Source organism: Periophthalmus magnuspinnatus, chromosome 9 (assembly GCF_009829125.3).
Source record: "Periophthalmus magnuspinnatus isolate fPerMag1 chromosome 9, fPerMag1.2.pri, whole genome shotgun sequence".
Lineage (NCBI taxonomy): Eukaryota > Metazoa > Chordata > Actinopteri > Gobiiformes > Gobiidae > Periophthalmus > Periophthalmus magnuspinnatus.
Window position 1 is genome coordinate 32,306,570 of NC_047134.1, and position 26,818 is coordinate 32,333,387.

The 26,818-nt window shown below is 38.9% G+C and overlaps 3 protein-coding genes across 3 annotated transcripts; 1 reads left to right on the top strand and 2 right to left on the bottom strand.

The window, feature by feature from the left end:
* Positions 1–334: 334 nt before the first annotated feature.
* LOC117376373 (outer dense fiber protein 2-like) lies at positions 335–16,479 on the bottom strand. Its single transcript, XM_033972832.2, has 16 exons — positions 16,169–16,479; positions 15,376–15,489; positions 15,141–15,286; positions 14,534–14,663; positions 13,936–14,067; positions 13,085–13,159; positions 12,919–12,990; positions 12,697–12,813; positions 11,929–12,105; positions 8,650–8,759; positions 4,174–4,309; positions 3,595–3,705; positions 2,682–2,945; positions 2,269–2,369; positions 1,317–1,605; positions 335–567 (listed from the first exon to the last, which is right to left on the bottom strand). Exons 1-16 carry the CDS (start codon positions 16,265–16,267, stop codon positions 418–420), a joined length of 2,223 nt encoding a protein of 740 aa, XP_033828723.1. The 5' UTR covers positions 16,268–16,479; the 3' UTR covers positions 335–417.
* A 288-nt stretch (positions 16,480–16,767) lies between these two features.
* On the top strand, positions 16,768–18,869 carry si:ch211-51h9.7 (uncharacterized protein LOC558400 homolog). Its single transcript, XM_033973123.2, has 3 exons — positions 16,768–17,147; positions 17,634–17,896; positions 18,715–18,869. The coding sequence occupies exons 1-3, from the start codon at positions 16,951–16,953 to the stop codon at positions 18,867–18,869; spliced, it is 615 nt and encodes a 204-aa protein (XP_033829014.1). The 5' UTR covers positions 16,768–16,950.
* A 2,732-nt stretch (positions 18,870–21,601) lies between these two features.
* LOC117376652 (protein SET-like) lies at positions 21,602–26,818 on the bottom strand. The gene is made up of 8 exons (XM_033973168.2): positions 26,493–26,818; positions 25,049–25,106; positions 24,701–24,843; positions 24,476–24,579; positions 24,270–24,383; positions 23,489–23,659; positions 22,633–22,764; positions 21,602–21,924 (listed from the first exon to the last, which is right to left on the bottom strand). The coding sequence occupies exons 1-8, from the start codon at positions 26,566–26,568 to the stop codon at positions 21,901–21,903; spliced, it is 822 nt and encodes a 273-aa protein (XP_033829059.1). The 5' UTR covers positions 26,569–26,818; the 3' UTR covers positions 21,602–21,900.

The following is a 26,818-nucleotide window of genomic DNA, read 5'->3' on the forward strand; positions in this document are numbered from 1 at the left end:
TCAGCTACAATTCTATGTATTTGTATGTACAGGATTCCAATTGTTAGTGTTAGTGGTTCGATCCCTCAGCAAGACACTACTGCAGCCATCTTCTCAATATGAGGACTGAATCAATCAGACAGCATTCAGTTGTTTTTTTTTTAATGTTAATTTATCAGACAAACTCCAACTCATGATACAGTTAGAAATACAATTGCTGTGATAGTAGAAGAGACAAAGTTGTACTCAAGTAGAAGTAGAGTGTACTCTAAGAACGGTAACAATAAAAAAGACACCAACATAACAATAACAGAAAACAAGCCATTTATTTATCACTTATAAATACATTTTATAAGTGGCTACAAAACACAATATAAAAACAACACATTGGCACAAAAGTGTCTCTGAGCACCATATGCTGAGTAATGTGCGGCTTTGTCAATGACTCTGCATCAAAGATTCTCCAAACACATTTCCATACGATGTTTTGAGAAAATGGACGTAGTTTTGCAGAGCTCTGTTCGTTGAGTCGCTCTGTTCAAGTCTCTCCTTCAGGTTCTGCAACTGCCCCTGGAACCGCCGCTCCATCTGAGAATAAAAACAAAACAAACAAATGACATACTGTACATCTTAACTAGCATAGAGTTCATTTATCTCAGGTCTTATGTTGTAGCACAGTAGTTGAAGAAGGTCTCTAATCCTTCAGCTATAGGTATTTAAGATTCTAGCCAGAGATCTGGAGAATTTCCACACTGGAGATTTTATTTTTTAAGTAGAATTTACATTTTACATGTGGTGTTGCTTCTGAGGCTATTTTGTGAGAGTTAGCATAGAGATGATAGTATAATAGAGTAATTCAGATAGCAATGTGCCAGCAGTGTCAGCACTGTTCCTCAAATTGGTTGTACCACTGGTGGTGTGCAGGCTGCCTCTTGTGGTACTTGGGGCCCTCTGCAGTTGGAGAATATATTTTTATTTAGAGGCAAATCTATACATTTTCTTGTCCTTTTTGGGTTAATCCTTACTTAGAATTGTTAGAATGGGTTAGTCTCATTTTAGAGCATTTTAGGCCTAATACATTCAGACACAAAGTGTAATTACGGTGCTATGGGAACATTTTTTTGACTAAACCATAGTCTAGAAACAACTTCTGCTATACATTGGATAACAAAATCACACTTCATTTCCCATTGTATTCTCATATTAACTACTGTTTAAAAAATGATTTAACATTTGACTGTAAATTAATAAAAATCTATGGGAAACACTGGTTTTCTTGGTACTTGATGTGAAAAGTTTGAGAACCAGTACTTTAGAGTTGCTATTGTTGTGTGTACCTCCTGTTTGCTCCGCTGCAGCAGACTGAGCTCTGTTTTGGCTCGGCTCAGTTCGCTCTGTAAATCTAAGGCTTTGGACTGGGACACTCGCTCTTTGGACAGTAGCCTCTGCATCTCCTCGTCTGCCTGTCTCTTTGCATCCTGTAGGCTCTGCTGCAGTCTGGAGTTTAAAACAGACACCTCCAGAGACCGCTCCTCTAGTTCCTTCTCAAGCTTCAACACCAAACCCTCCTTCAAGACCAGGTCCTGGGACTGGGCTGTGGACTGGCACTTCAGCTCCTCCAGTTTACTGACACACAGCAGACAAGAATGGAATAAGTTTAGTCTTATATAGTGCTTGCCCAACAAATGCAGAATGATATTTGATCGTACAATGACGCATGTGAAACAAAGGCGTTCATTAGTCATCTGTCAGATATATGAACCTCTTCTCTTTTTACCTTGCAAGCAGCCATATTTTTTAATGTCACCAATTGGTTAATTCACCTGTCAATCACGCCCATCTGAACTCGGGAAGATTCACAGGTGATCAGACACACATCATCATAAAATACTGGATAAGCGTGTATTCTGGATCCCAGGTAAATACAGTCCTACAGAACTCAAAGCTGCTTTTCAATATAAAGCAATGCAATATTCACTCACTCTTAACTGTTGGTGATTTTAAACTACCCTAGGGTACGGTAGGCTGACAAAAGCATGGCTAGGTTTATCACAGAGTCCACTACTAATTATAATTTATTCACATTGCATTATTACTTAGGAAAAGCAATATGCACTGGTCTGAACTGGAATCTTTGTGGGTGAATGATCTGCCACTTTAGCTGGCTAGGCCATTTTGATTGTTTTGAATCAGATACTACTAAGGCCAATTAGCTTGACAGAATTTGAGTCTAGTCTAATTTGACTCATTCTTGCCAGTCATAAAACAAAAACATAAGGATGTTGGTACCATTCTAAAGTCTGTGTTTTCTTATGGAGACTATTGTTCTCATCCTGAAGAAGTGTGTTTCTCTGTTGAGCCAGATCCAACTGCGTCCCCTGCTGTTCCACCTGAAATTAACAGACAATGACAAATCTGCTTAATATTTGTGGGTATAATTAAGCAGAGAGGAAATAGAGTGACAAGTTCTGTATCGCCCTCCATCATTCCTCCACCCGATACTTCCTGGACGCCTCCCTGAGTAGGCTTTCTGGGTATGTTCCATGGAAGACCTAGGACATGTTGGAGGGACTATGTCTCTTGGCTGGCCAGGGAGCATCGTGGGGTCTCCCTGGAGGAGCTGAAGAAAGTGTCCCAGGTGAGGACACTGTGACCCATTCCCAGATAAGCGGAAAAAGATGGATGGAAGTTTTGTATCTTGCCTTGAGGCGTAGCTGGGTGAGTGTTGTGGTGTGTTCAATGTTCCTCCTCTCGTATGTCTCGGCGCTGTGCTGTGCTTCCTTCAGTCGCTGTTCAGTCTGTCGGACTTTCTCGGGCAGGTCCTCAAGCTCTCGGAGGCGGCTGTGGAGGTGAAGTTTCTGCCCCTCTTTCTCCAGACTCAGCTGAACCTTCAGCTCTCGGCTCTGTGCCTCAGCCTCCTCCAACTTTTGGACAAACCGCTCCGACTCCAACCGACTCTCATGCAGCTGGAGGGGAAAAAGGAGATAAAAGTGAGGGATTACTTAGATCAGACAGATTCAAGAGTTCAGATACAGTAAATATAGCAAGAGATAGAGATCCTAAGGAGGTCCCACTAACAGGAACTGCAAAAGATTAAAGATCCTATACCTGATTTTTCTCATTCTTTTGAGCTTAACTTGCCCCAGTAGAGATATATTGTATAAGCAGCTCTTCAGGTCAGAATATGCCAGGTGCTTGCTTTCTGCGTCTAATTAGAAAGTGTTTTGTAGTCCAATAATCAGGAAGTGAGCATTAGCATCCTAGTTGTAGTTAGCCTTGAATTCACGGCAAAACTTCGCTCTGAGAGTTGTGAAAAGAGCTCATAAACTCATTGAGATGAATAATTAGGATGCTCAAAATGCATAAGGTAAGTGAGGAATAACTGAATTTTCACATTTTTCACACTCACATTTTTAAGACAGTAAAAGTGTGTTTAATAATGTTATATTATTAAATTAGTCTTGACCTACAACAAATATATTGTAAAAGCAGTTCTTGAGGTTCAAAATGAGACCTCTGAGTTTTTGCATCAAATCATAAAGCATTTGTATCGTAAAATGTGTCATATGCCAGTATATTAATATTATTTTCATGATTATGACAGACAGTCCTTACCTTCTTCTTGTATTTCTCCACTTGGCTCTCATATTTCCTAAGGAGGGTTTTGAGCCCTCGAGCTTCTAACTGCAGCTCTCTGAGCCTCTCCTCTGATACAGACAAGTCGCCCTAAGACACAGGAAAACATAGAAAGAACATCTGAAGTGGCCAGAAAAATATGATAAACAATCAATGATAAGATATCCAATTAACAAAATATCCAGTCTTATTCTGTATAAATAGCTGTTAACCCTGTAGTTTAGAGCTTTACAAACATGTTCTGAAATGTGATTCTTTTATTAGTTTGTCAGTTCATATTTTGGTCTTGTGGTAAATTCTGGACATGTTTACAATGTGAACTTTGAACAAAATCTTTTATTGAAAGATAAATCGCAAATTTAAATGCAATCACAATGCTTGTCAGAAAAATCACATTCCAGTCCTATTTGCCCGAGTTTACATACACAAAAATAAACCTGATAACCCAAAAGGCCAAAAACAAAGACAACCGAAAGCTTGACATCTTACCTTTTTTTAAATGGGATATTTTGAGAGGGGATACAGCTGATAAACTCATTTGGATGTTGAAAAACTCACCTTGAGTTTGTGGTTGTTTGTGTTCAAAGCGGTGTTCTGTTCACTGATGAGTTTAAACTGTGCTTGGAGCTCCTCTCTCTCAGTCAGGTTTTGCTCCTCAGACAAATGCAACTGATCCACCAGCTCATCAACACGACTGAAAAGAAAGGTCACGTGTCAGATTTGGGAAAAAATATCAAATTATGATTTTTCTAACAAGAAACACGATTGTGATTAGATTTGCAATCGAGAGCAAGGCAAATCGAGAGCTTTGCCTTCCAGCTCAGCTCCTTCTTCACCATAACGGACCGATACAGCGGCCGCATCACTGCAGACGATGCACCCATCCGCCTGTCAATCTCACGCTCCATCCTTCCCTCACTCGTGAACAAGACCCTGAGACACTTGAACTCTCTCACTTGAGGCAGAGTCACCACCCACCCTGAGAGGGCAAGCCATTTTTTTCCGGTCGAGAACCATGGCCTTGGATTTGGAGGAGCTGATTCTCATCCCAGCCACTTCACACTTGGCTGCAAATCGCCCCAGTGCCTGTTGCAGGTCCTGGCATCATCTGCAAACAGCAGATCCTGTGGTTACCAAACCAGACCCCCTCCGGCCCTGGCTGCCCCTAGAAATTCTGTCCATAAAAATGAATGAACAGAACCGTTGACAAAGGGCTGCCCTGGCGGAGTCCAACATGCACCGAGAACAAGTCTGACTTACTGTTGGAAATGCAAACACAGCTCCTGCTCCGGTCATACAGGGACCGGACAGCCCTTAGCAAAGAGCCCTGGACCCCATACTTCCGGAGCACCCCCCAAGGACACCACGAGGACCACAGTCGAATGCCTTCTGCAGATCCACAAAACACATGTGGACTGGTTGGGCAAACTCCCATGAACCTTCGAGAACCCGATGGAGAGTATAGAGCTGGTCCAGTGTTTCGGCGACCGGGAAGAAAACCACACTGCTCCTCCTGAATCCGAGGTTCGACAATCGGTTGAATTCTCCTCTCCAGTACCCTGGAATAGACCTTATCCAGAAGGTTGAGGAGTGTGATTCCCCTGTAATTGGAACACACCCTCCGGTCCCCCTTCTTATACAGAGGGACCACCACCTCGGTCTGCCAATCCAGTGGCACTGTCCCTGACCGCCAGGCGATGTTGCAGAGATGTGTCAACCAAGACCACCCCACAACATCCAGAGACCCAAGGAACTAGGGACGGATCTCGTCAATCCCCGGACCCTTGCCACCGAGGAGCTTGCCAACCACCTCAGTGACTTTAACCAGGGTGATGGACAAGTCCGCCTCTGGGTCCCCAGTCTCTGTTTCCTCCTCAGAAGACATGACAGTGGGATTGAGGAGATCCTCAAAGTATTCCTTCCACCACCCGACAACATCCCCAGTCGAGGTCAGCAGCTCTCCACCTGCACTGTAAGCAGTGTTGGTGAAGCACTGCTTCCCCCTCCTGAGGCGTCGGACGGTTTGCCAGAATCTCTTTGAGTCTGTCCAGTAGTCCTCCTCCATGGCCTCCCCAAACTCCTCCCAACTCTCAGTTTTTGCCTCTCTGACTGCACGAGCTGTGGCACTGTTGGCCCGCCGGTACTCATCAGCTGGCTCAGGAGTCCCACGAGCCAACAAGGCTCGATAGAACTCCTTCAGCCTGTTGGCATCCCTTACTTCCGGTGTCCACCACCAGGTTCGGGGGTTGCCACCACGACAAGCACAACAGACCTTACGACCACAGCTGCGAGCAGCCGTATCGACAATAGAGGTGGAGAACATGGCCCACTCGGAGTCCATGTCCCCAGCCTCCCCGGGATCAGGGAGAAGCTCTCTCGGAGGTGTAAGTTGAAGACCCCTCTGACATGGGTCTCCGCCAGACGTTCCCAGCAGACCCTCACGATGCGCTTGGGCCTGCCAGGTCTGTCCGGGTTCCTCCTCCGCCAGCGGATCCAACTCACCACCAGGTGGTGATCGGTTGACAGCTCAGCCCCTCTCTTCACCCGAGTGTCCAAGATACGCGGCCGGAGATCAGATGACACGACAACAAAGTCGATCATCGACCTCTGACCTAGAGTGTCCTGGTGCCACGTGCTTTGATGGACACCCTTGTGCTCGAACATGGTGTTTGTTATGGACAAACTGTGACTAGCACAGAAGTCTAATAACAAAACACCGCTCGGGTTCAGATCAGGGAGGCCATTCTTCCCAATCACGCCCCTCCAAGTGTCACTGTCATGGACATTGAAGTCACCCAGGAGAACAACGGAATTCTGTCTGGTATTGCATGATAGAAAGTTAACTGCTGCATATCCAGCATTCTCTTAAACCAAAACATTCAAAATATACCACTGTTGTTCTCGGAGCCTTTCTAAAAAATCTAGTGCTAGATTGCTTAAAAAATATACAGTTTAAACCGGAAGTTTACATACATTATATAAAAAGACACATACACTTTTTTTTCTTACTGTCGGACATGAAATCAGACTAAACTCTGTTTTTGGTCAGTTAGGATTACCAAACTGATTCCTATTTGCTAAATGCCAGAATACTGAGAGAAGGATTTGCTTAGACAATTTCTCATTAATTTCTGGTCAGAAGTTTACATACATTTCTTTAGTATTTGGTACGGGTGATGGCAAGCCCTTATCAGTACCATTGACTTGAAACTGTATGACTTTGGTCAAACATTTTGGATATCCTTCCACAAGCTTCTCACAATTGTTGGCAGGAATTTTGGTCCATTCCTCCTGACAGAAGTGGTGTAACTGAGCCAAGTTCGTAGGCCTTGCTCAAACCTGCCTTTTCAGGCTTGCCAATACATTTTCAATTGAGATCAGGGCTTTGTGACGGCCACTCCAAAACATTGACTTTGTTATCCTAAAGCCACTTTATTACCAGTTTGGCAGCATGCTTTGTGTCATTATCCATTTGGAAGACCCATTTGTGCCCAAGCTTTAACTTCCTGGCTGAGATGTTGCTTCAGTATTTCTACATAATATTCTTTCCTTATACTGCCACCCCCGTATTTCACAGTTGGGATGGTGTTCTCAGGCTTGCAAGCTTCCCCCTTTTTCCTTCAAATGTATGGCCATAATGAACGATGCTCATTATGGCCAAACAGTTCAATTTTAGTTTGGTCAGACCACAGTCATGTCTCCAAAAATTAAGATCTTCCCCTCTGTGTCCATTTGCAAACTGTAATTTGGCTTTTTTATGTTTCTTTTGGAAACATACTCCTGGCAGAGTGGCCTTTCAGCCCATGTCAGTACAGTACTCGTGTCATTGTGGATAATAACACACTCTTACCAGCTTAAGTCAGCATCTTCACAAGGTCTTTTGCTCTTGTTCTTGGGTTGATATGCACATTTCAAACCAAAGCAAGTTAATCTCTGGAACACAGAACTCCTTCCTGAGCAGTATGATGGCTGGACATTCCCATGGTGTTTATACTTAATCACCCAAGGATGAACCAGATTGTGCCAATTATCTTGGCAGATTTCTTCTGACATTCCCATGATGTTACACAAAGAAGCGGTGTCTTTCAGGTGTGCCATCAAATACATCTACAGGTGTGTCTCTAATTAACTCAAATGGTGTCAATAAACAAATATAAATAATCAGAAGCTTCCAAAGACATGACATCATCATCTAGGTTTTCCCAAATTGTTTAAATGCATAGTAATCTTAGTAAACTTCTGACTTTGAAGAAACCAATGAAAAAAAATCTTTAAAAATCCTTATCTCATTATTTTGGCATTTAGCAAATAGAAATCATTTTGGTAATTCTAACTGAGTTAAAACATGAAAAGTTTAGTCTGATTTCATATCAGACAGTGAGAAAAAAAATGATGTGTCTTTTTATATAGTGCATGTAAACTTCTGGTTTCAACTGTTTATGTGTATATATTGGGTCAGAATTGCTAGGTTTCAGATGACATCGCAACATTTAATGGACCAGTACAATTTAATACAGATGAGGGGGCAGCTAAAATAAATATTGTTAAAATACAGATTTTTGTTGATATTACACTGAGTTATAGTGGCTAGTCACTAACAGAAATGATCTGGTTCAACATTTATGCATTTACCTTTTGGATATTTCATGGGAAAATAATATAATAGGGATTTCTGGCTATTGTACTTCATCTGGAACTTCATATTCTAGAATATGAAAGCCACTAATAGTGAACAGTGCAGGATGTTGGAGTGTGTTGTACATTAGTTAGTAGTGGTAAGGTGTATTTTCACCAGCACAATCAGGCTATTGTTTTTATACCAAACACCAGTCTTCTTTAGCCCCATTTACATATGCAGCCTGCCTGACCCATGAATTTACCTACCTACCTTACATTTAGCCAGAATAGGGTCAGAGCAGTACGGACGTTCTGGAACTGGTGCATATGGGAATGGGGGTCATTGTTGAGTGTTCTGGTATTTTGTATATAGAAATTTTCTAGGAGCTATGTGTGTGTATTGGGCTTTTGACTGACCGTTTGAGCACTGGGATCTCCTGCTCCAAGTGTTCTTTGGCAGAGACTTCGTTTTTGTGTCGAATGCACCACTCACTGGACGAGGACAAGGCCTGTGCCAACTGCAGCTCCTGCAAGAGAAGGATCTGTGTAAGAGCAGTTCAGTTCAAATGATACCACATCATAGTACATACACAGACACTACAAGCTTGAAAGACAATTCAGAATATTTATTCACATTTGTGGCTAAGAATAGGTTAGAGATGTAAAATGAATTGCAATCACTGAATTGCTCACTTATTTTTTTCACACTGCTGGATCCACAGGTCGATGTGGCATACCAAAAATGAATTTCAAAATAAAACTCTCGGCTACAAAAGGCAGCAGAACTCATTTTTTTAATTTTTTGTGCCCATTTTAGATCCCAGCCAACTGTGACCTCACACTGGAGCTGAAAATCTACATTTTAGAGCTTTTAACCATGTTATAGTTGTTTCCCCTTCTCTTTTACCCTCTTGAAGTTGTAGTTAGTGTGATTCAGTAATCTTTATTCCCCTGAATAAAGACATCATTGCTCTGATCTACCCCCGTTTTCACTAGCACCACCACTGCGTAGCCATTTTGGCACAAATGAAAAAACAAACAATGCTTGCTAGTGTGATCTTATTTTAATAGATCCATGGATCTGCTGAGCATGGATCTCAAGAGTCATGTTTACGATGACATCAGCTCCCATTAAGCAACGCAGTTTCCCAACCTGGAAATGAGATGAATTGTTTCTTGTATTAAGTTATTCTAGATCACCATCACTGATTTAAAATGTCCAAATTAAAGCATAATGATCCACAGGTGTAGATTAGAATTATATAACAAACAAAAGTACAATAAGTCTTACTTTTTATGTAAAGAATATATATTAATCCTAAACTATTCAATATCAGCAATAAATAGTTAATCATAACAAATCTAAAAACAGTGGAAGCATTTGTGAAATGTGACTTTTCGATGGTCCAAAGTTCTGAAAATGGGTACCCATCAGAGGAAAAAGTTACTAGATTACGTCTTCTCTTTATATCTATAGCCCCATTCAGACATAGTTCCCAGTAAATTGTCAGGTACAGGATGCCAGAACACTCAGTAATGACCCCCATTAACACCAGACCCAGAACATTGTCAAGTCTGCTCTGTTCACTCCTATGGTGCATTCCAGGCAACAGGTAACTGGGATATGTCCAATCTCCAACTTGAAAAAATGCCTCAGAAATTCGATCCCCCACTTGCAAACTGGGAGGTGATCAGAGGACACCCACTTCACATATGAGTTCAACTGTGACGTAGTTTAACAATGTAATCACCACAAAAAGTGGATCCAAGAGGTTAAGCAGCACATAAACGATGTACCTGGTTAAATCGGACAATATTATGTTATTTAGTTACAAGTTACAGACAATTATTTAACCTTTATATTTCTTTAGCCTAGGTTTAGCTTTAGCCATATTGTTTACATATGGGTTAATTCAGCAGTAAGGCTTTGATGTCGGAACTGGTCATGTTCAACTGGGACATATCCGATCTCCCAGTTACCTGGAATGCAGCATTAAACTGGCATTTGGCACTCTGCGTTCTCTCACATAGCACACACTGCTGTGTTATTTAAAATAAATGAGAATGGAACGTAACCAAACTGTGTAACCTGGAACCAAAACTTTTAACCAAAGTAGTACTAGCAATCTTCCGGCTTTATTCACATATAAGCCTTCCTACATATATGGAAAAATTCCCCAGTCAGACTGTATGTGTGAATGGGGCTCAAGTGTCTTTCTATGTATGCATGATTATGTGTGTGTGTATATATATATATATATATATATATATATATATATATATATATATATATATATATATATATATATATATATATATATATATATATATATATATATATATATATATATACATATACATACATATACACACACACAAAATGCATATTACCTAGCAACTATCAACATGGTCATATTTAAATAGAATTTTTAAATAGAATTTGTGAGGAGAGATAGTAGTAGTAAAAGTAGTTACATTTATTTTGCATTACATTGGGTTACATTTAGTTACATTAATACTGTCTCACAGTTACATCTGGCCCTTTGAGGGTAACCATTTTGCTGACGTGGCCCTCGGTGAAATTTTTTTTGACACTCCTGCATTTGACCTTTCCTTCAACTGTTGTGATTGGAACTACACTGGTCACAAGATCAGACTTTTTGAGTTTAAACCAACTGGATTTTGGCATGGACACTGACAACCCAAATGAGAGACTCATGTGAGGGTCATTCTGCTTTCTGATTGGATAATCAGAATCTTGAAAACCAAAACATCACATTATAAACATTATAACATAAGCAACTTCATCATGTCATCATGTCCAATGTATCTGTAGATAAGAATAAATCTACATTAGAATCGTTATCAGTAAAAGTTATATTTGATTTCAACATCTCTACCTCATATCTGGGAACACAGATAGGTCAAGTTTATGAAAGAAATGTAACACCTAATATTCAGCTAAATCTGGAATGTTGGTAGAAAGGAAGTGAGAGGAGATGAGAGAGCTATTATTAGGGCTTCAAGATGAATCGCAATGGAATAGAAATTGCAAATTGAATGGACCATAATTTCCTCAACAAACAACAAAATATCCTCTTATTCTGCCTCAACTGCTAAACCTGTAGTTTAGATCAGTACAAACATGTTTGAAATGTTGTTCTTGTATTAGTTTGTCAGTTAATATTTCAGTCTTCAATTCAGTTCAGTCCAATTCTTCTGGACATGTTTAAAATGAAGTTTGTGATTAGATTTGCAATGTGTTTTAATAATATTGCTCTGTTCAGTTCAATCACAATGCTTGTCAGAAAAAAACACAATTGTTAAATTTTTTTCCCTCATTCAGCTCTAGTTGTTATTGCAGAAAATATCTAGGGACAGTTGACTTAAGAAATTCTTGGTTGACTAAAACATCCCTTATGCATCAATTAGTCGACTAAAATGAAGTGTGGCATTGAAATAAACTGTCAAAACTTAAATGCATCTTAATGATGCAATCCACACTGCACTCCACAAGCTCACAGGAGTTCAAGCCAAAACAATTGTGTCAAATGATTAACAGACTAAATGGCTAAAAGCTTACACCCCCACAAATATTTTGAAACAAAGCTAAAAATAGAATAAAGATGAATGTTATTTATTTTCATGTACTGTATAGTGTTACTGTATAACAATAAATGCCAATAATGCCCAGACCTTTTGGTGTAGTTTCTCAGAGAGTCTCTTCATCTCCTCTTCAGCCCGCTCTGCCCTCTCGGTCTCCTGCTCTCTCCTTTCACGCTCCTCATCATCCCTCAAACGCCTCACAGACCACAGCTCATCCGTCAGTGAACGCATCTCCATCTGCACCTGCTCCTGGGTCTGCTGCATCCTCTGAACAACAAAAAAAAAAGAATTAGAACAGTTTCGATACATTGTTTCTTAGGCTCATAAGCCTAAATGTGTCATTTTGTGGCAGCAGAGGGACTACATAGACCATGGTCCTTTGCTCCACTTTAGTGCAGCCAAAAAAACAAAGAAACTAAAACATTGTTATGTTGTTTATAAATAACAATAATCCTTTAATATAAAGGCACTATTTGTTTAAATAGTTAAAATTACTAAAAACCTAAATTAGTATTAACCATGAGATTTAGTGAAATAAAAAATTCTTATATTGATCATAATGTTTTTTTCTATATTCTTATAATATCTTCAATTATAGACAATACTTAAAACTGCACTACTTAAAGGTGTAACTAACGCTGTAGTTTAGATCTGTACAAACATGTTCTAAAATATTAAGTTATCTCCCTTGTTTCCCTGGAGATGTCATCACTTTGTCTATAATGTTCTTAAGTATATTATCTTGAGTTTATTCAATTCCAGGTGTTTTAGTGCTCAAAAACACCTTCACAAACATTATTCTAACTGGAAGCAGCATTGCCTTTCCACAGATCTGACTTGTAACTTGGTCTGACCAACCTGAATTTGAGCAGTGAGTTGTGCGTTTTCTATCTGAGCTCGATCCAGTTGAGTTTCCAGATGTAAACGAGTCGACTCCAGGAGTTTAGACAGTTCCTCTGACGTGCGGTTACTTTCCTACAAGTAAACAAAGATATTTTATAGGATAAGGTACTATATTCTTTAATGTCATTTTTAGATTATAAAAATGGAGATAAAAATGGAGATGGATTTATTTTTTACCTTTTCCAAGTCTAAAGTCTCAGCCAGTTTTGTCGTTTCTTTTTCTTTGTTTGAAAGTTTGGCTGCAAGTCTCTGGAAGAAATAAAAAGAAGAGAAGCAACTACAGCAGCCTCAGAGGTGCAAAACTCAGAAAAGCAAAAATTCAGTCATTGGTTCGATCACGTACAATGTTCTCAGTTTCACAGTCAGTGAGTCTTTTCTTTAGGGCATCTCTCTGCTCGGACCACAGCAGCGACTCTCTCTGGAAACAAAACATACAAAGTGAAAAATGTATTTATTATTTAGAAAAACACTTTAAGCCTTTTTTCTAAGCATTGCATAATGGAACACAGCTTAGTTGGTTGTAACTCTTCAGGTTCAGAGGACAAATCTGAACCCTCGGAGGTATTACCTGTTGCATATGAGTATGTTGCAGTAAGTTTACATCTACACAATTTTGACCAACAAAACATAAACCAGTGATTACAATCATAATGCTATTCTAAACCTCACATTGGAAATTAAGACTGAGGTACCCAAACCTTTTTGTAAATTTAGTGTATATTGTAAAAGCAGAACTTTGTGACAAAATGAGACCACTGTGTGCTGTCTGTAGCAAATAATAAAAGTACCAGTATTTTGATTTCTCATATATAGATATTAACAATGTGCCAAAGGGTTTGTGAGAGTTACGGACAAGTTAGATTTAAATATACTTCTTCCTACCACAGAGTACACATCGGGTATCCCAGTCTTAAGGTAAGGAAATGTACACTTTATTGTCCTCATGATAAAAAATGTGTCCTCCTTTAACCCATGCTTCAATGCCACTGGAGCAGTGCAGTGCCCAGCAATCCACCCTCAGATTTTGAGCTAGGCTTGGTTTGAAGTGTCTAAGATTAATCAGTTGTGAATGTTTTTTTAGGACAAAGCTAGTGAATCACCCTTTCAATAAACAGCTATTATGAATTATAAATAATGCCTAGTAATTGTCTTTCAGTAACAATAATGGCCTTTGAAAAGTGTATAAAACTATACCTCTTGCTCGCTCCACTCTCGCAGCAGAGCTCGGAGGCTGTGGCTGGTGCTTGCAAACATGTCAACCTTTTCCAACAGTAAATCTCGCTGGCGGTCCAGGGAAGTGGTGTGCATTTTACCCAAACGCTTAACCTACAAACCAGAATAACATGACATGGAATCTATATTAGTCAACAAAGGTAGAAACCCATGATGGCAGAAGTTAGTAGTTGCAAGGTGAATCTCATAGACTGTTATTGTTCTTACATATGTGTTACAATTTAATTACTATGTGAAGATTTGTCAAAAGTATTGAAAATCAGATACTAAAATATACTCAGAACTAGATACTGATTTATGACTGAGGGATTACACAGATATAAGGCCACATGGGAATATAAAAAAGACTACAACAATTTAATGTTGAAAATCACATTCCATTGCAATGCTTTTTCTTATCATTGTGGTATCAGAATCAAGTGTACTCTGAAGTATCAAAATCAAGTTTAAAATTTCAGTATTGTGCCAACAATAACTGTGAGAGGATGTTGTGCTGTGAAAGAGGAAATAGGGATAGCTGGCGTGAGAGGAGAGGATGCAGAGGGTCAGATGGTTGTACCATGGAGAGCCTGTCCAGTGTCTCCTTCAGAGCTGAGAGCTGATTGGTCACTGCGGCTCCATCAATGTCAGCCTCCACCAAAGCTCTGAGCAGCTCATCTGTGTCTCTGAACTGAGCTCCACATTCAGACCTACCAAAACAACACATAAAATATCACATTCAATCTAGCGCTGAATGATTTAGGAAAAATATCAAATTGTGATTTTTCTGACAAGGATTGTGATTGTGATTAGATTTGAAATTTTTGTTTTAATAAAAGGATTTTGTTCACATTTTAAATGTGTCCAGAGAAATTTGCAAAATTTCACTGTATACTGTTTTGAACAGTCACAGTGACTTTACTTTTCTCTCTTAATTCAGTCTTGATACTCACCTTCTACTACTGCTTCTACTGCCCTGAGGTTTACTGAGAGAAATGTGGCAGTCAAATTACAGTAAAGGTTCCTCACCAATAATTATCACTAATCAGTCGCATCCCGTTCATACTTATGTAAGGTGTCTTACCCAAAAGATTGAACCGCCAACCCATGGGTCAGTGGATGAAAACTACCACCTGAGCTACTGATGCTCCATTGAAAATGTGCTGTCTGAATAAACTAGTCCTTACTTCCTGGAGCGCCTGCGGTTGGTCTCCTCTTCTTCTTTGAGTAAAACAGCTAGACTTCTAGAGACAGGTACCAGATCCCGATCCTCTTCCTCCATTTCAGTTCTGTCTTTGATACCAGAGCCGGAGCGGTGCAAAGATCGGCTTCTCTGGATGTAGAAAAAATCTATTAATTCAGGTTTATAACACAACATGGCAGGGAGAGAAGCAAACTTAATCCATATTATCCTTAACTGACTTGACTATCATAAGCTAAGTCCATATTGCGTCGAGTTGGAGTTTTTCCAGGGGGAATCCATGGAGGAGCTTTCAATTTTCTGCCCTCTTTACTGTGAGGGTCAGATGTCTTCACCTGAAAAAGATAAGAAAACAATCTCAATCCAATAGGGTCTAAAATCAAGTGCTAGCTATTACCTTCAAAGAGTCCAAATCAAAACAATGCATTTGCTCATTACTGTATTATTCACCTATAATCTCTAAACCTTTAAAAAGATTTACATAAGACATTTGTTCACAACCATCAACACCCGTGCTTTGTTTAGTAATCTAAGCACGTTCTTGATTATAAAGATAGCTTCTGTATAACAGTTACTATTATCTAGAGATGATAAATAATAAGCCTCCTAATTTTCCACTTCTTTTTTCATGTTAGTAAAATAAAATAGGACACAATGTGATCAGCCAGTATTTTCCATTAACACAGGAGACTTTGGTGAGCCACCGCAGTCTAATTTTTGCCCCCATAGTCTAAAAAACAAATAATTTAAAAAAATAAATAAAAAATCTGGTTCTACAAATGATACTTTATACTTGAAGTAATGGCATAAACATATACAAGTATATTTAATTTGTAATCAGTACTTTTTTAACCATTAGAGTGGTAATTTTTTGATCAGTAGACTGGTAATAAGTAACATTTATACAATACAATTGAATACAACTGTATCCAATAAAATTATTCAAATGTGGATAACTTGGGCTACCATATTCTCAGTAAAAATTTCGGGAAGCACTGCATCAGCTGTTGTCACCTCTTGCTTTCTGCTGGGGCTTCTCTTCATATGGACGTGGATCGGAGTGGCTTCTGGGACATGGACGTGAACCGGAGGAGGTGTTTCCCGGTCATTCATCGCTATCCGACGCCCTAAAACCCTTCACGGAGTCTTTGGATGCATTATCTACCCCCAAGACCAGAAATGAGCTCATATGGATCCATTATTCGGGGCGAAAGTTATATTTAAAATCTCGACTTCTCTCTCTGATGTTGTGTCTACGGTGGGCGGGATCAACGAACGAATGAGGAGGATGCCAATTGGTTAGTTTGGACACACTCAGCCTGTGATTGGTTAAAGAGGGCTTTTGTTTCGCGTTGCCCCTAGTTACCACAAAAGCTTTCAACAGACGGTTCTGGAATGAATGAATGAATGAATATATATATATATATATATATATATATATATATATATATATATATATATATATATATATATATATATATATATATATATATATATATATATATATATATATATATATATATATATATATATATTTCAGAACAAAGCAAAAAAAAAAAAAAACGAAAAAAAAGTACACGTTTCCTGTCTTTCCGTAGAGCGCTTCCGGTTAGCTTAGCTTCATTAGCACTTTTGAATTTGTTCTTAAGTTATCAAATAATTTACTGTTTCTGTTTACACAATATGCTTGTAATACTTTACGGAAGTTAATACATCTCACTTCAAACAAGTTATTACCGAGACCAAATGAATACTAAAGAAAACGCCTATCGGTTGATTGTTTTGATTTGCCTTCCATGTGTCTCAGTAGTAGCAGCATGGGCTCAGCTCTGATCGACCTGTTGCAGCGTGTGTGCGTGGGTCTGTTCTTCCCTTGCCCTGCTCCGTACTCTGTCTTGTTCCTTCTCATCATCCATCCATGTCTCCAGCTCGGGCAGGCGTGTGGTCCCAGAGCCGAGAACGGAATGAGCACAGATACACTAATGCTATGCAGGTAGGGAGCATAGACTATATGTTAGGGGTAATGAAAATGAATATAAAGTATTAGAAAACTAGTACTTAGTAGTTTTTCTAGAGTGTATTGTATGCGCTTTTAAAGGGACATATGTTACATTGACTTTGTGACCATTAAACATGCTATAACAAAGTTCCTTCATCATTAGACTACTCCAAATCCTCCTGCATTTGAGGGTTGAATGCTTGGAAAATTTCACCTACCCCCTATTTCCGCCCACTGCTTCAAAATGTCACATATCAATAAAAATACACTTTGGTGGTTGCCGTTAGATACCCATCTTTAGCATGTGCATACTATTGTGTCCTTGGGCAAGACATTTCACCCACATTTCAGTATGAATGCAGTATGTAAATGTGTGATTGGTTGTGGTCTGACAGGATTTAATTTCTGCTATTTTATTCATTCAAAACTGGGACTGTCACCATGAATAATTCCATGTCTGTCTGGTCACTATATCTTCAGAGCTTGTGGTTATGAAGTGGCTAATGGCTCAGACATCCGCTTTGTGCCTAGTCGTCTCACTTTGTCCAGCCATAATGACACACTGCCCGGAGGGAGGAGAATCGGCGTGCAGCTCTTTGAAAACCCACATGGAAGGCAGTTTGAGGTGATCACGTTCAGGAGGGCAGACGTGACCCTGCACTGGCCTGCCGATGGGCACTTCTCATTTTTCCCGGGGTTCGCGTGGACCATAGCCACTTGCCCGCACTGCAAAGCTCACCTAGGTGGGTCTCAGTGATTTAGACATGCATAGAAGCACTTCAGAGTTTAGGTTAAAATGGATTGTTTTGATATACTGTCAAATAAAAAGACACTTACTGATAACAATTCCAATGATAATTTATTATGAAGGTATTTATATTTATGTATAATTATGTCTTAATGTGGTGCTTTGGTTCTCAAGTCAATTTTCTAGTCAGAAAGCATTCGGGTTGTGAGTTTCAGTGTTGAGATCCAGTTGATTTAAACCTAAAAGGAGTCTCTCTGATCTGAATCCTCATTTCCTAAACCCCAGCACCTGCAGCCAATCATGAATCAGTGCTAGTGCAGCCTCTGCAGCTATGTGAGTGAATTCTGGAGGTTCTGAGCTTTCACATTAGACATGGCGTGTCCATATACTGAGAATGAGACAAAGTTGTATGTGTCTTATTTCTGCAGGTTTAGGCAATGGCAACCTGGGTTCAATTGTGTTTGTAGTATCTTTTGTTTTATGGTAATAGTGCAGACTATATACAATTTCTCTGATGTGAAAATTAGGCTTTCGGAGATGAGACAGGAGATCTGTGCTGAGACAGAAGAGAACCGCTAGCCAGTTTGAGGAGTTTGTTTTGTCTGTATGTAGTTTCAGTGATAATTCCACGTTAAGTTTTATAAATGAGACCCCAGGGCTAGACCTGATCCTCCCCTTCCCTTAAGATCCATTTAATAAATACTTCATTATTGTGTGGAAATCACTGCAACTGTAATAATTAATCCATACTTATTACTATTGTGGATACCAAAATATTATTGCTTTATTATCTATTGTCATGTCTTATTCTAGGTTGGGGGTTCCAGCCGGACCACTGGCCTTCCACAGTCTCTGCATCCCGATTTGAAGAATCCCAAAACACATTTTTGGGTCTGATAGCACACGCACTTTTAACAGAGGAGTTTGCCTCAAGTCTTTTAATGATTCCTAAATCATTCGTCAGCTGAACATACACAAGTTTTTTTAAAGCAAATTTTCAGGTAGGACTTTGAGGATGTTTTCTTACTGACTAATGTTATGATTATTGTATTTTTTTTTAAACCAGGTTCAAGTGTCTATTGACTTGACTTGACTGCACATTCTGAGGAGAGTAACTGAATATAGTTGTATAATAACAGTCTAACCCATAGGATCCATTGTTCTTTCCACACGAGTGAAATATCTTGTAGTTATGTTGAAAGACATGGCTCCTTAATGCAATATCCCTAGTTTCTATGAAATTGAAAAGGTCTTTTTTCATTCATTAGATGATACAAGCAATAATTGAAAATGTTGTGAAATGTTTTGACCGTTATGCTTTTGCTGCTACAAGTCATAATTTTCAGTAAATTATAAGTGAATCATTGCTGTCCTTGTTAATTGTCTGATAATGAGCTGTTCTTCACCGAATGCCCATATTAGCTGGAGTACAACCCATTTACAAGATGTGATAGCATAGGTAAATTAATCCATGGATTTGTACAATGGCTTCCTTTCTGGTGTCACACCAATGAGCTCATAATTGGGATGTGTTTAAGAGTAGTCCTTTCGAGCAGTGAAATGATTCAAGACATTTGTAGATGACCATCTACACATAGTAAACCTTTAGGGATCTGGATTATGCAGAAAAGTATTGTTCCATCATTTATTTATTGAATTATAAGTTTTGGGAGTCAATATTTACCATGAGTCCTTTTTCTTAGTACTAGTGGAACATGTTATTTTTCTGCACTATTAGATTTGAGCTATAAAGAGTTGAATAAATGACTCAAATATTTAAGTGTTTCATTGGTTCTGATTTAACAATAACTAAGTTAGTTTCATTATTATTATTTATAGACAAATTCTTCAGCAATATATCATAATTCAAAATGTTATGACGGGTCTAATTTTAAGCATTCAAATAAAACTGCAAGACTGTTTATTTTTTCCATTTTGTTTATTAAAAATGTCATTTCAAATCTCATGGATATCTGCAAAACAATACAATGAACAAAAAAAGTCCAATAGAAATGATGTCTTTTCCCCCATATAACAGCTGTCCCCCGCCCTGAACCTGAACATTACAAGTGAAAAGGAATGAGTATCTGTCTGTTGCTATAGCCACAAAAAAGGGGGAAAAAATCAGTTCTTCCAGGATCAATGCCCCAAAAAGAAACAAGGATTAAGTGAATATTGAGGTCTGCTGCTAGTGCTAGAAGTTTACAACACCATGGCTTAAGTCAACAAATAATAGGAGAGATTTTAAAATGGGAATGAATGGACTAGAAGTTATAGTAATCTCTAAGCAATGTTACCACTAACCACTTCAAAGTCAAAGTGACTTTGTCACATATTAACTTTATAATATTGTGCCATAAGCTTTTTGCGACCAGTTAAGTAATTTCAACATTTGTTTTTAAAAATAATTATTAAAAAAATGGTGAGACAATAACATGTGAAACAGTCCATGCCCAATAGTACAAAGTTGAGGTGTCAAGTTGCTTTCTTCCAACATAAAATGTATTGCATTCACATTATTTACAGTGACTTTTTTAGCTTAAAAAGGAGTCTCAAATGTTAACCAATTCATCTTAGATTTTAAAATGTATATGAAGCTTGGCAAATGAAGCTGGGGAAGCATATAGCAAGTTCATGAATCAAAATGATACCAAGGCAACTAATGCCAGGTGTCCTGTTCAAAATAAATGGAGGGAAGAGCATCAGCTGTAAAAATATCCAAACAAGAAGGCGTATGGATAACTGTTGTAACTCCCAAAAGGAATTTCATAGATTTTAGGCTAGTTCAAAGTGAAGTCAACAATGCTTGGTGGTAACATGGCTAGATAGTCATTCAGTCCCATTTGAAAAAGATTAGCCCAGTATTTTGTTTTTTTCACAATTCTGATAGAAGGTATTGGTCAAAACAATGCTAGTTTGGTGGAGTAGACAGGAGCAATAAACACAAGCCAAACTGCATGAAATCAACATTGAGTAGTTTACCATATTTTTGAAGGAGTTGAGTGCAAAGTTGTACTATTGCTGCTGCGATTACTGCTATTTCTACAATGAGGTAATTTGTTACATGACAAAAATAAAAAGCGTCAGATGTTAAAATAAATTACACTAAATGAATTGAGCCTAGTGTAGACCCGTTTTAGTCCTGGTTCAGACCTTGTAAAAACCTGGTTTAGATCTAGTTTAAATCTGATATACCTGCTTTAGACCTGGTTTAAACCCAGATTAGGACAGTTGGTTTTTTTTGTTGTTTTTTTTTAATTTTTTTTATGAGGGGTTCAGACCTGGTTTACACCCGTTTTAGTCCTGGTTTAGACCTGGCTCTTTATAAAGGAACACACTTCCACTGAAAGGGGTTCAGTCCTGGTTCAGTCCTGGTTCAGTCCTGGTTCAGTCCTGGTTCAGTCCTGGTTCAGTCCTGGTTCAGTCCTGGTTCAGTCCTGGTTCAGTCCTGGTTCAGTCCTGGTTCAGTCCTGGTTCAGGAATACATATTTGCATCTAAGTTTTGGAAGTTCTAGAATTTAGAGGCTTACGTTAATAGTTCCATCCATTGTTCTAACATGCATAACACGAGGTCACTGCTCCTGTGTACTACTATTCCTAAAACTTACAAAATACTGGGCTACCATAAATGCCTATTACTTTCATAAACAACGTTCTGTTTTGTCTCTCAAGTTCAAGATGTCGTGCTGTTTTTATAGGATTTTTTTTTTCTTTAACCTTTTTTTTTACTTTTTACTTCATTTATTTTAGGTAGATGGTACTCACAATTCAGGGCAAAGTGCCAATGACCTTTTTATATAAAGATGAAAAATAAACATGGCACCAACTACAGGTGAAGGTGTGAGAGCTTCTGAATGTTGAACGAAGCGCGGGTAAAAAAAAAAAAAAAAAGTTAAAAAAAAAATTAAAAATATATGAACAAAATAAAATTAAAATATTTGCTCCCGACAATGAGTGGAAAAACCAAACAGGAAATACACATTGAGGTTTTGTTGGGGTTTAGTCATCCTCTCCTTCGTCCTCCTGCAGAATAGACAAGAAATAAGAAAAATTATAATTATTAGTTTTTCAAATTACAAAATGTTTTTTTTAAACAAAAATTAATTCCCAAACTCTCACTGACTTTTGTGCACTAAAACGATATTATTCATAGGTATTCTGTAGCAACAGTGGACTTGGGTCAAGATGTAGGGCTGAACAATTTTGGAAAAATATTCAGGTGCAATTTTCCAGACAAGCAATGAAATTGCGATGTTTTAATTTATGTTTCTGTTCAAAGTTCACATTTTAAACAGGTCCAAAAGAATTGACAAAAAGACAAAAATATGAACTGACAAACTAATACAAGAATCACAATTCAGAACATGTTTGTACAGATCTAAACTACAAGGTTAGTGTTTTTTGTGCAGAATAAGACAGAAGATTGTTTATGTAGAGAATTAACGTATTTAAAAAATTTCATCCTTTGCAATTTACCAATTGTGTCCATTTAAATTTAGTGATTTTAAATCAATTTCAATTAATGATGCAGTCCTACCGAGATATGCCGTATGTCATTCTGAAATGTTTCAGTCACTTTCAGTCCCTCAGAATAACATCTCAGCAATTATTATTTGTAGTACATATCGATGAAGGACTGCTACAACCAATTTTTATGTTGGCCTCCACTAAATAGATTTCCCAAATGCTAAACCCAAAATCCTGCAGTCTAAACCAAATTGTTGAGGTTACCTCTCCATCCTCTCCTTCATCCTCATCATCTTCCTCTCCATCCTCATCTCCTTCTTCATCGATGTCCTCCAGACCCTCCTCATCCTCATCCTCCTCCTCCCCTTCTCCCTCCTCATCATCCATATCCGGGACCTGGGGAAAAAAGTTACATGCTTAAGAATACAGTGGCTCAGCAGTATCATAAGGAAGCTCACAAGAAGGTGCTCAAAGTTTTCAACACAGGGCTGTTCTTTTCAAAATCAGAGTGAACTTCTTCCCTGTAGTAGGACTTTACGGCCTCAAAAATGGCCAAAGAAAAAGATAAAATAAAAAATTGTCTCCAACACATCTAGGGCTGCAACTAATGCTTATTTTAGTAGTCGCCCAGTCAACAATGATTTAAATTAATCTTTTGTTTTATAAAAAGCTTTTTTTTGAGGGGGGGCAATGTCTTTGTTATAAAAAAGGTCTTTTAGCATGTGTTTTAGACTGACTATAGCTCACAAACTCACAAAATAACTGATTAGTTGACTAGTAGAAACATGCATGATTACATCTTTGTTGTCATTTGTACAGCAATCAATATTTCTATGGCCATTAATTATTATATTGCCATTAAAACTCTTAATTACTGTTCATTTGCATTATTATGGTAAGTAATAAGGTTTTATACTTACCAACAGCTGAATAACCACTAACTGACATACCAATTACCACTTAAGTCAGCAGCACGTTGTTCTATTATGGAAAAAGGGGATAACATAGCACTTGCTACCCAACAGCTTGATTGTCCACAAATCTGAGGTAGTCAAAATTTTGCTAATCTTATTTCTGGCCTTATAAAAAGAGATTGGACAGCAAGTTCTTAGTAGCTTACCAGATAATACTGCAGGGGGTTGGGCCAGATATCGTCCTTGATGACTTCTCCGAGCTCGTCTGCCCCAGCGTCAGCGTGATCAGTGAACCAGGTGAAGAAACTCTCCGGCTCCTCGTGTTGCCTCTTCCTTCCGCCTTTGGTCTGTGACTGACTGACGCGCTTGGTCAGGTCCTGACAACACATGCACAAACATAATAAGAACAGAAATAACAAGGCTTGAAATATGAAGACAAAAAACATGACCTTGACGTTTAAATTTTTGTATACATAGAACATAAACCCACATTACAAAGCTCGTAATAAAATAACACGTTTTGTAACCTCTTAAAAGACGGTATAGCAGACAGACTGTAACAAACAGATCGTACATTTTAAACTGACTGTTAAAGCAAAATTATTAACACCCTCATAAGTCACCACGATGAGTTTATAAGTGCTTTTCACAACTTTCAGAGTCCAGGGGTAATAATGCTAACAACAACTAGCATACCAAGAGTATACCAGAATTAGTTCCTGATTTAAACATGATAAAAAAATCACTGTAATTAGGAACAGACAACACACAGCAATCTCATCTTGACCCTAAAAGCCACACTGTAAATTTTGATTTATTACATGAAAAAAGGAGGCAAAGCCTTTTTAATACCAACTATAGGACATACCCATGCTATCAAATAGGGCACATAGCATAGCACTATTGTATTATGTGGTCAAGACGAAGCCCCATCTACTGACTTGCTGCAAAACATATTAAACTATTAGGTTTTGGTATTATACAGACCTTCCCTGATCTCCATTTGATTTCTGTGGATTTTGAAGAGGGGTCTCCGCTCTCGTTCAGATGAAACTCTTTGGAAAGGACTTTGTTTTCGAAGTACGGATTTTCATCAAAATACTGGAACAGACAAAAGAAAGTCAGATGTGTAAGAGGAAGGACAGTGAATGTATGGCACAGAGGAGGGGGGACAGTGAATATATGGTACATACAAATTCTATTCTGTAGCCTGACTTGATGTCCTCGAACTCTGTGACCTCGACCCGGCTCAGGTAATGCAGCGCCTCCTCGTCCTCCTCACCAAGTAGAGCGGATACTACAACATCAGTACACCAAAAAATACTCAACTTTATGATGAGAACAGGGACCATAATGATAGTTTGATAAGTTATTCTGCTACAAATTTTATATATAGATAGATGGATATTATGTATTACCTTGTGGATGATTGACGAATGTGGTGACCCAGAAGTTGGGGATTTTGCCAATCAGTTCTGACCTCTTCTGAAAGAACGGCTGACGGAGTTTGTTGTATTTCTGTTCTACTTTAAGGATCTCCTCACTGGCACTTTCAATCAACCTGCGCAGAAAACAATACTGCATTTAAATACAATTATCCTGACATCTGCAAAACACCATAGCATTAAAAGATTCAGTTCCTCTTTCTGGCAAAACAATTTCGATTTGATGAAATGAATGAACTGACATGGAGATTGAGGAAAAACAATAAAATACAGGGCTAATCTCAAAATAAAAATGGATACATATGCAGTAGTGAAACTTACCTGTCAATTTCATTCTGAACTTCATCAATGTGTTCAATGGCCTCTTGTTGCTCTTTTTCTGAAAAGGTAACAAAACATCTGTTAGAAAGAAGCAAACATTACACAAATGTACATAGATTCATCCATTTACTTTTATCTATGTAAATTTGAAGACACTAAAATGTAAACACACATTTTAACCAATGAAACATTGTTCACTGTATGGCAATGAATAGGAACGATAGAAACCCTCAGGTGTCAGATCAAAAATTATTTTTGACCAGTATAAACTGAAAAAATGCGTTTGCAAACATGATGCAAATTGTGTTCAACTGTCAAATAAGAACTCACATTTACACCAGTCTAATTTTCACCCTTTTACATATCTTAAAAGGAATCACCTGAGATTATATTTTAATTTGTGTTTAAAGTACAAACGCTGCAAGACGACCAGAAAACTAGTAGGAAAGTCTTGAAAATACTGCAAACCTGACGTTCAAATGCGTAAATGTTATTTCAAAGTTTTTATTTGATAACGCAACGCATGGGCATAGACAATTGTCAAATTAATGAATATTTTGATAGCAGAGATGAATATTGGTACGTTTACGTGCAATTCCAGCATGGAAACTTTCGAACAATGTCATATACGTTGCCATCATTTATCTGCTAAACAAAAGCGGGGTTTGTGTCCGGAGATGAGGCAGAACCCGGCGGCCAATCGCAGCAGATCTAGCGGCGCAGACACTCTCCGTTTCCGGCCAGTGCTCTCGACAAGGCCGCGTGGTTTGAATGTGGGACGAACAACACACTGCGAGCCGCAATAAACGTGTTCAGAGCCGAGAGCGGACGAGAGAGCCGGCCAACCCATCCCCCAACACTTATCTATAGACCAACTACATCTGATTAAGAACATTACATATACTCTGACTCATGTAACACTCGTGTATGGGGTATTTAAACGCGAATTAGCAAGCATAACACCGCAGCTAGCGTTAGGTAACATTACAACAACAATAGCAAGTGGCTGATGCTAACTCGGTCAAAAGGCACACGTTTGTCTGTAAATAAACCCAGCTGGTGAAGATAATAAAGGCTATCTAATTGGAAGGACACGCATAGAGTAAAAAAGTGCACCGATCACCAAAAATGACCGGAGAAGTTCGTAGATGCCGACACATCTGGCCACGCTGGTGATGCTAAAACGCAGCTAACGGTGCGAACAACAGCGGGCTATGTGCTAATTGTGCTAGCTCCCCATACGCGCAACGTGAGTGCGAGTAATAAATAACAAATCGCAAGAAAAAAAGACCCCAGAATAAGGCAAATTAAAGCAATAGGCATGATCGATTATGGTTCAATTGCATATAAGTTAGCAGGGGAATTATGTGTGAAAAGATAAGCAAAAATGGCGGTGAATGGAGCGAGGGAGGCCGCCATTCCGTTGCCCATAGCTTCTTCTTACCGGAGGTCTCGTCACCCGCTCCGTCGTGGTTGGAGTTTGCCTCCTTTTTACTCGCTTTCGCCGCCGAGGCCGACATGTTTTCCGCAGGCTGGTTTGGCTCACAGATTTCTGAGGGGAAAAGCACTGGAGGCTGGGGAGGATCGGGATATATACGGCGCAAAGTTGCAGAAGAAGCCCAGACAACAACGTGCTACCGCTCCGTCCACACACAATGTACCGCCGCCGCCGAGGAGCGAGCAAGTCCCGGTCGGACGCTTTGGGCTCCAGCGAGCTCCGCCTCTCAAAATAGGTCTCACTACTATGGGGCAGTTAAGCGTATAATAACA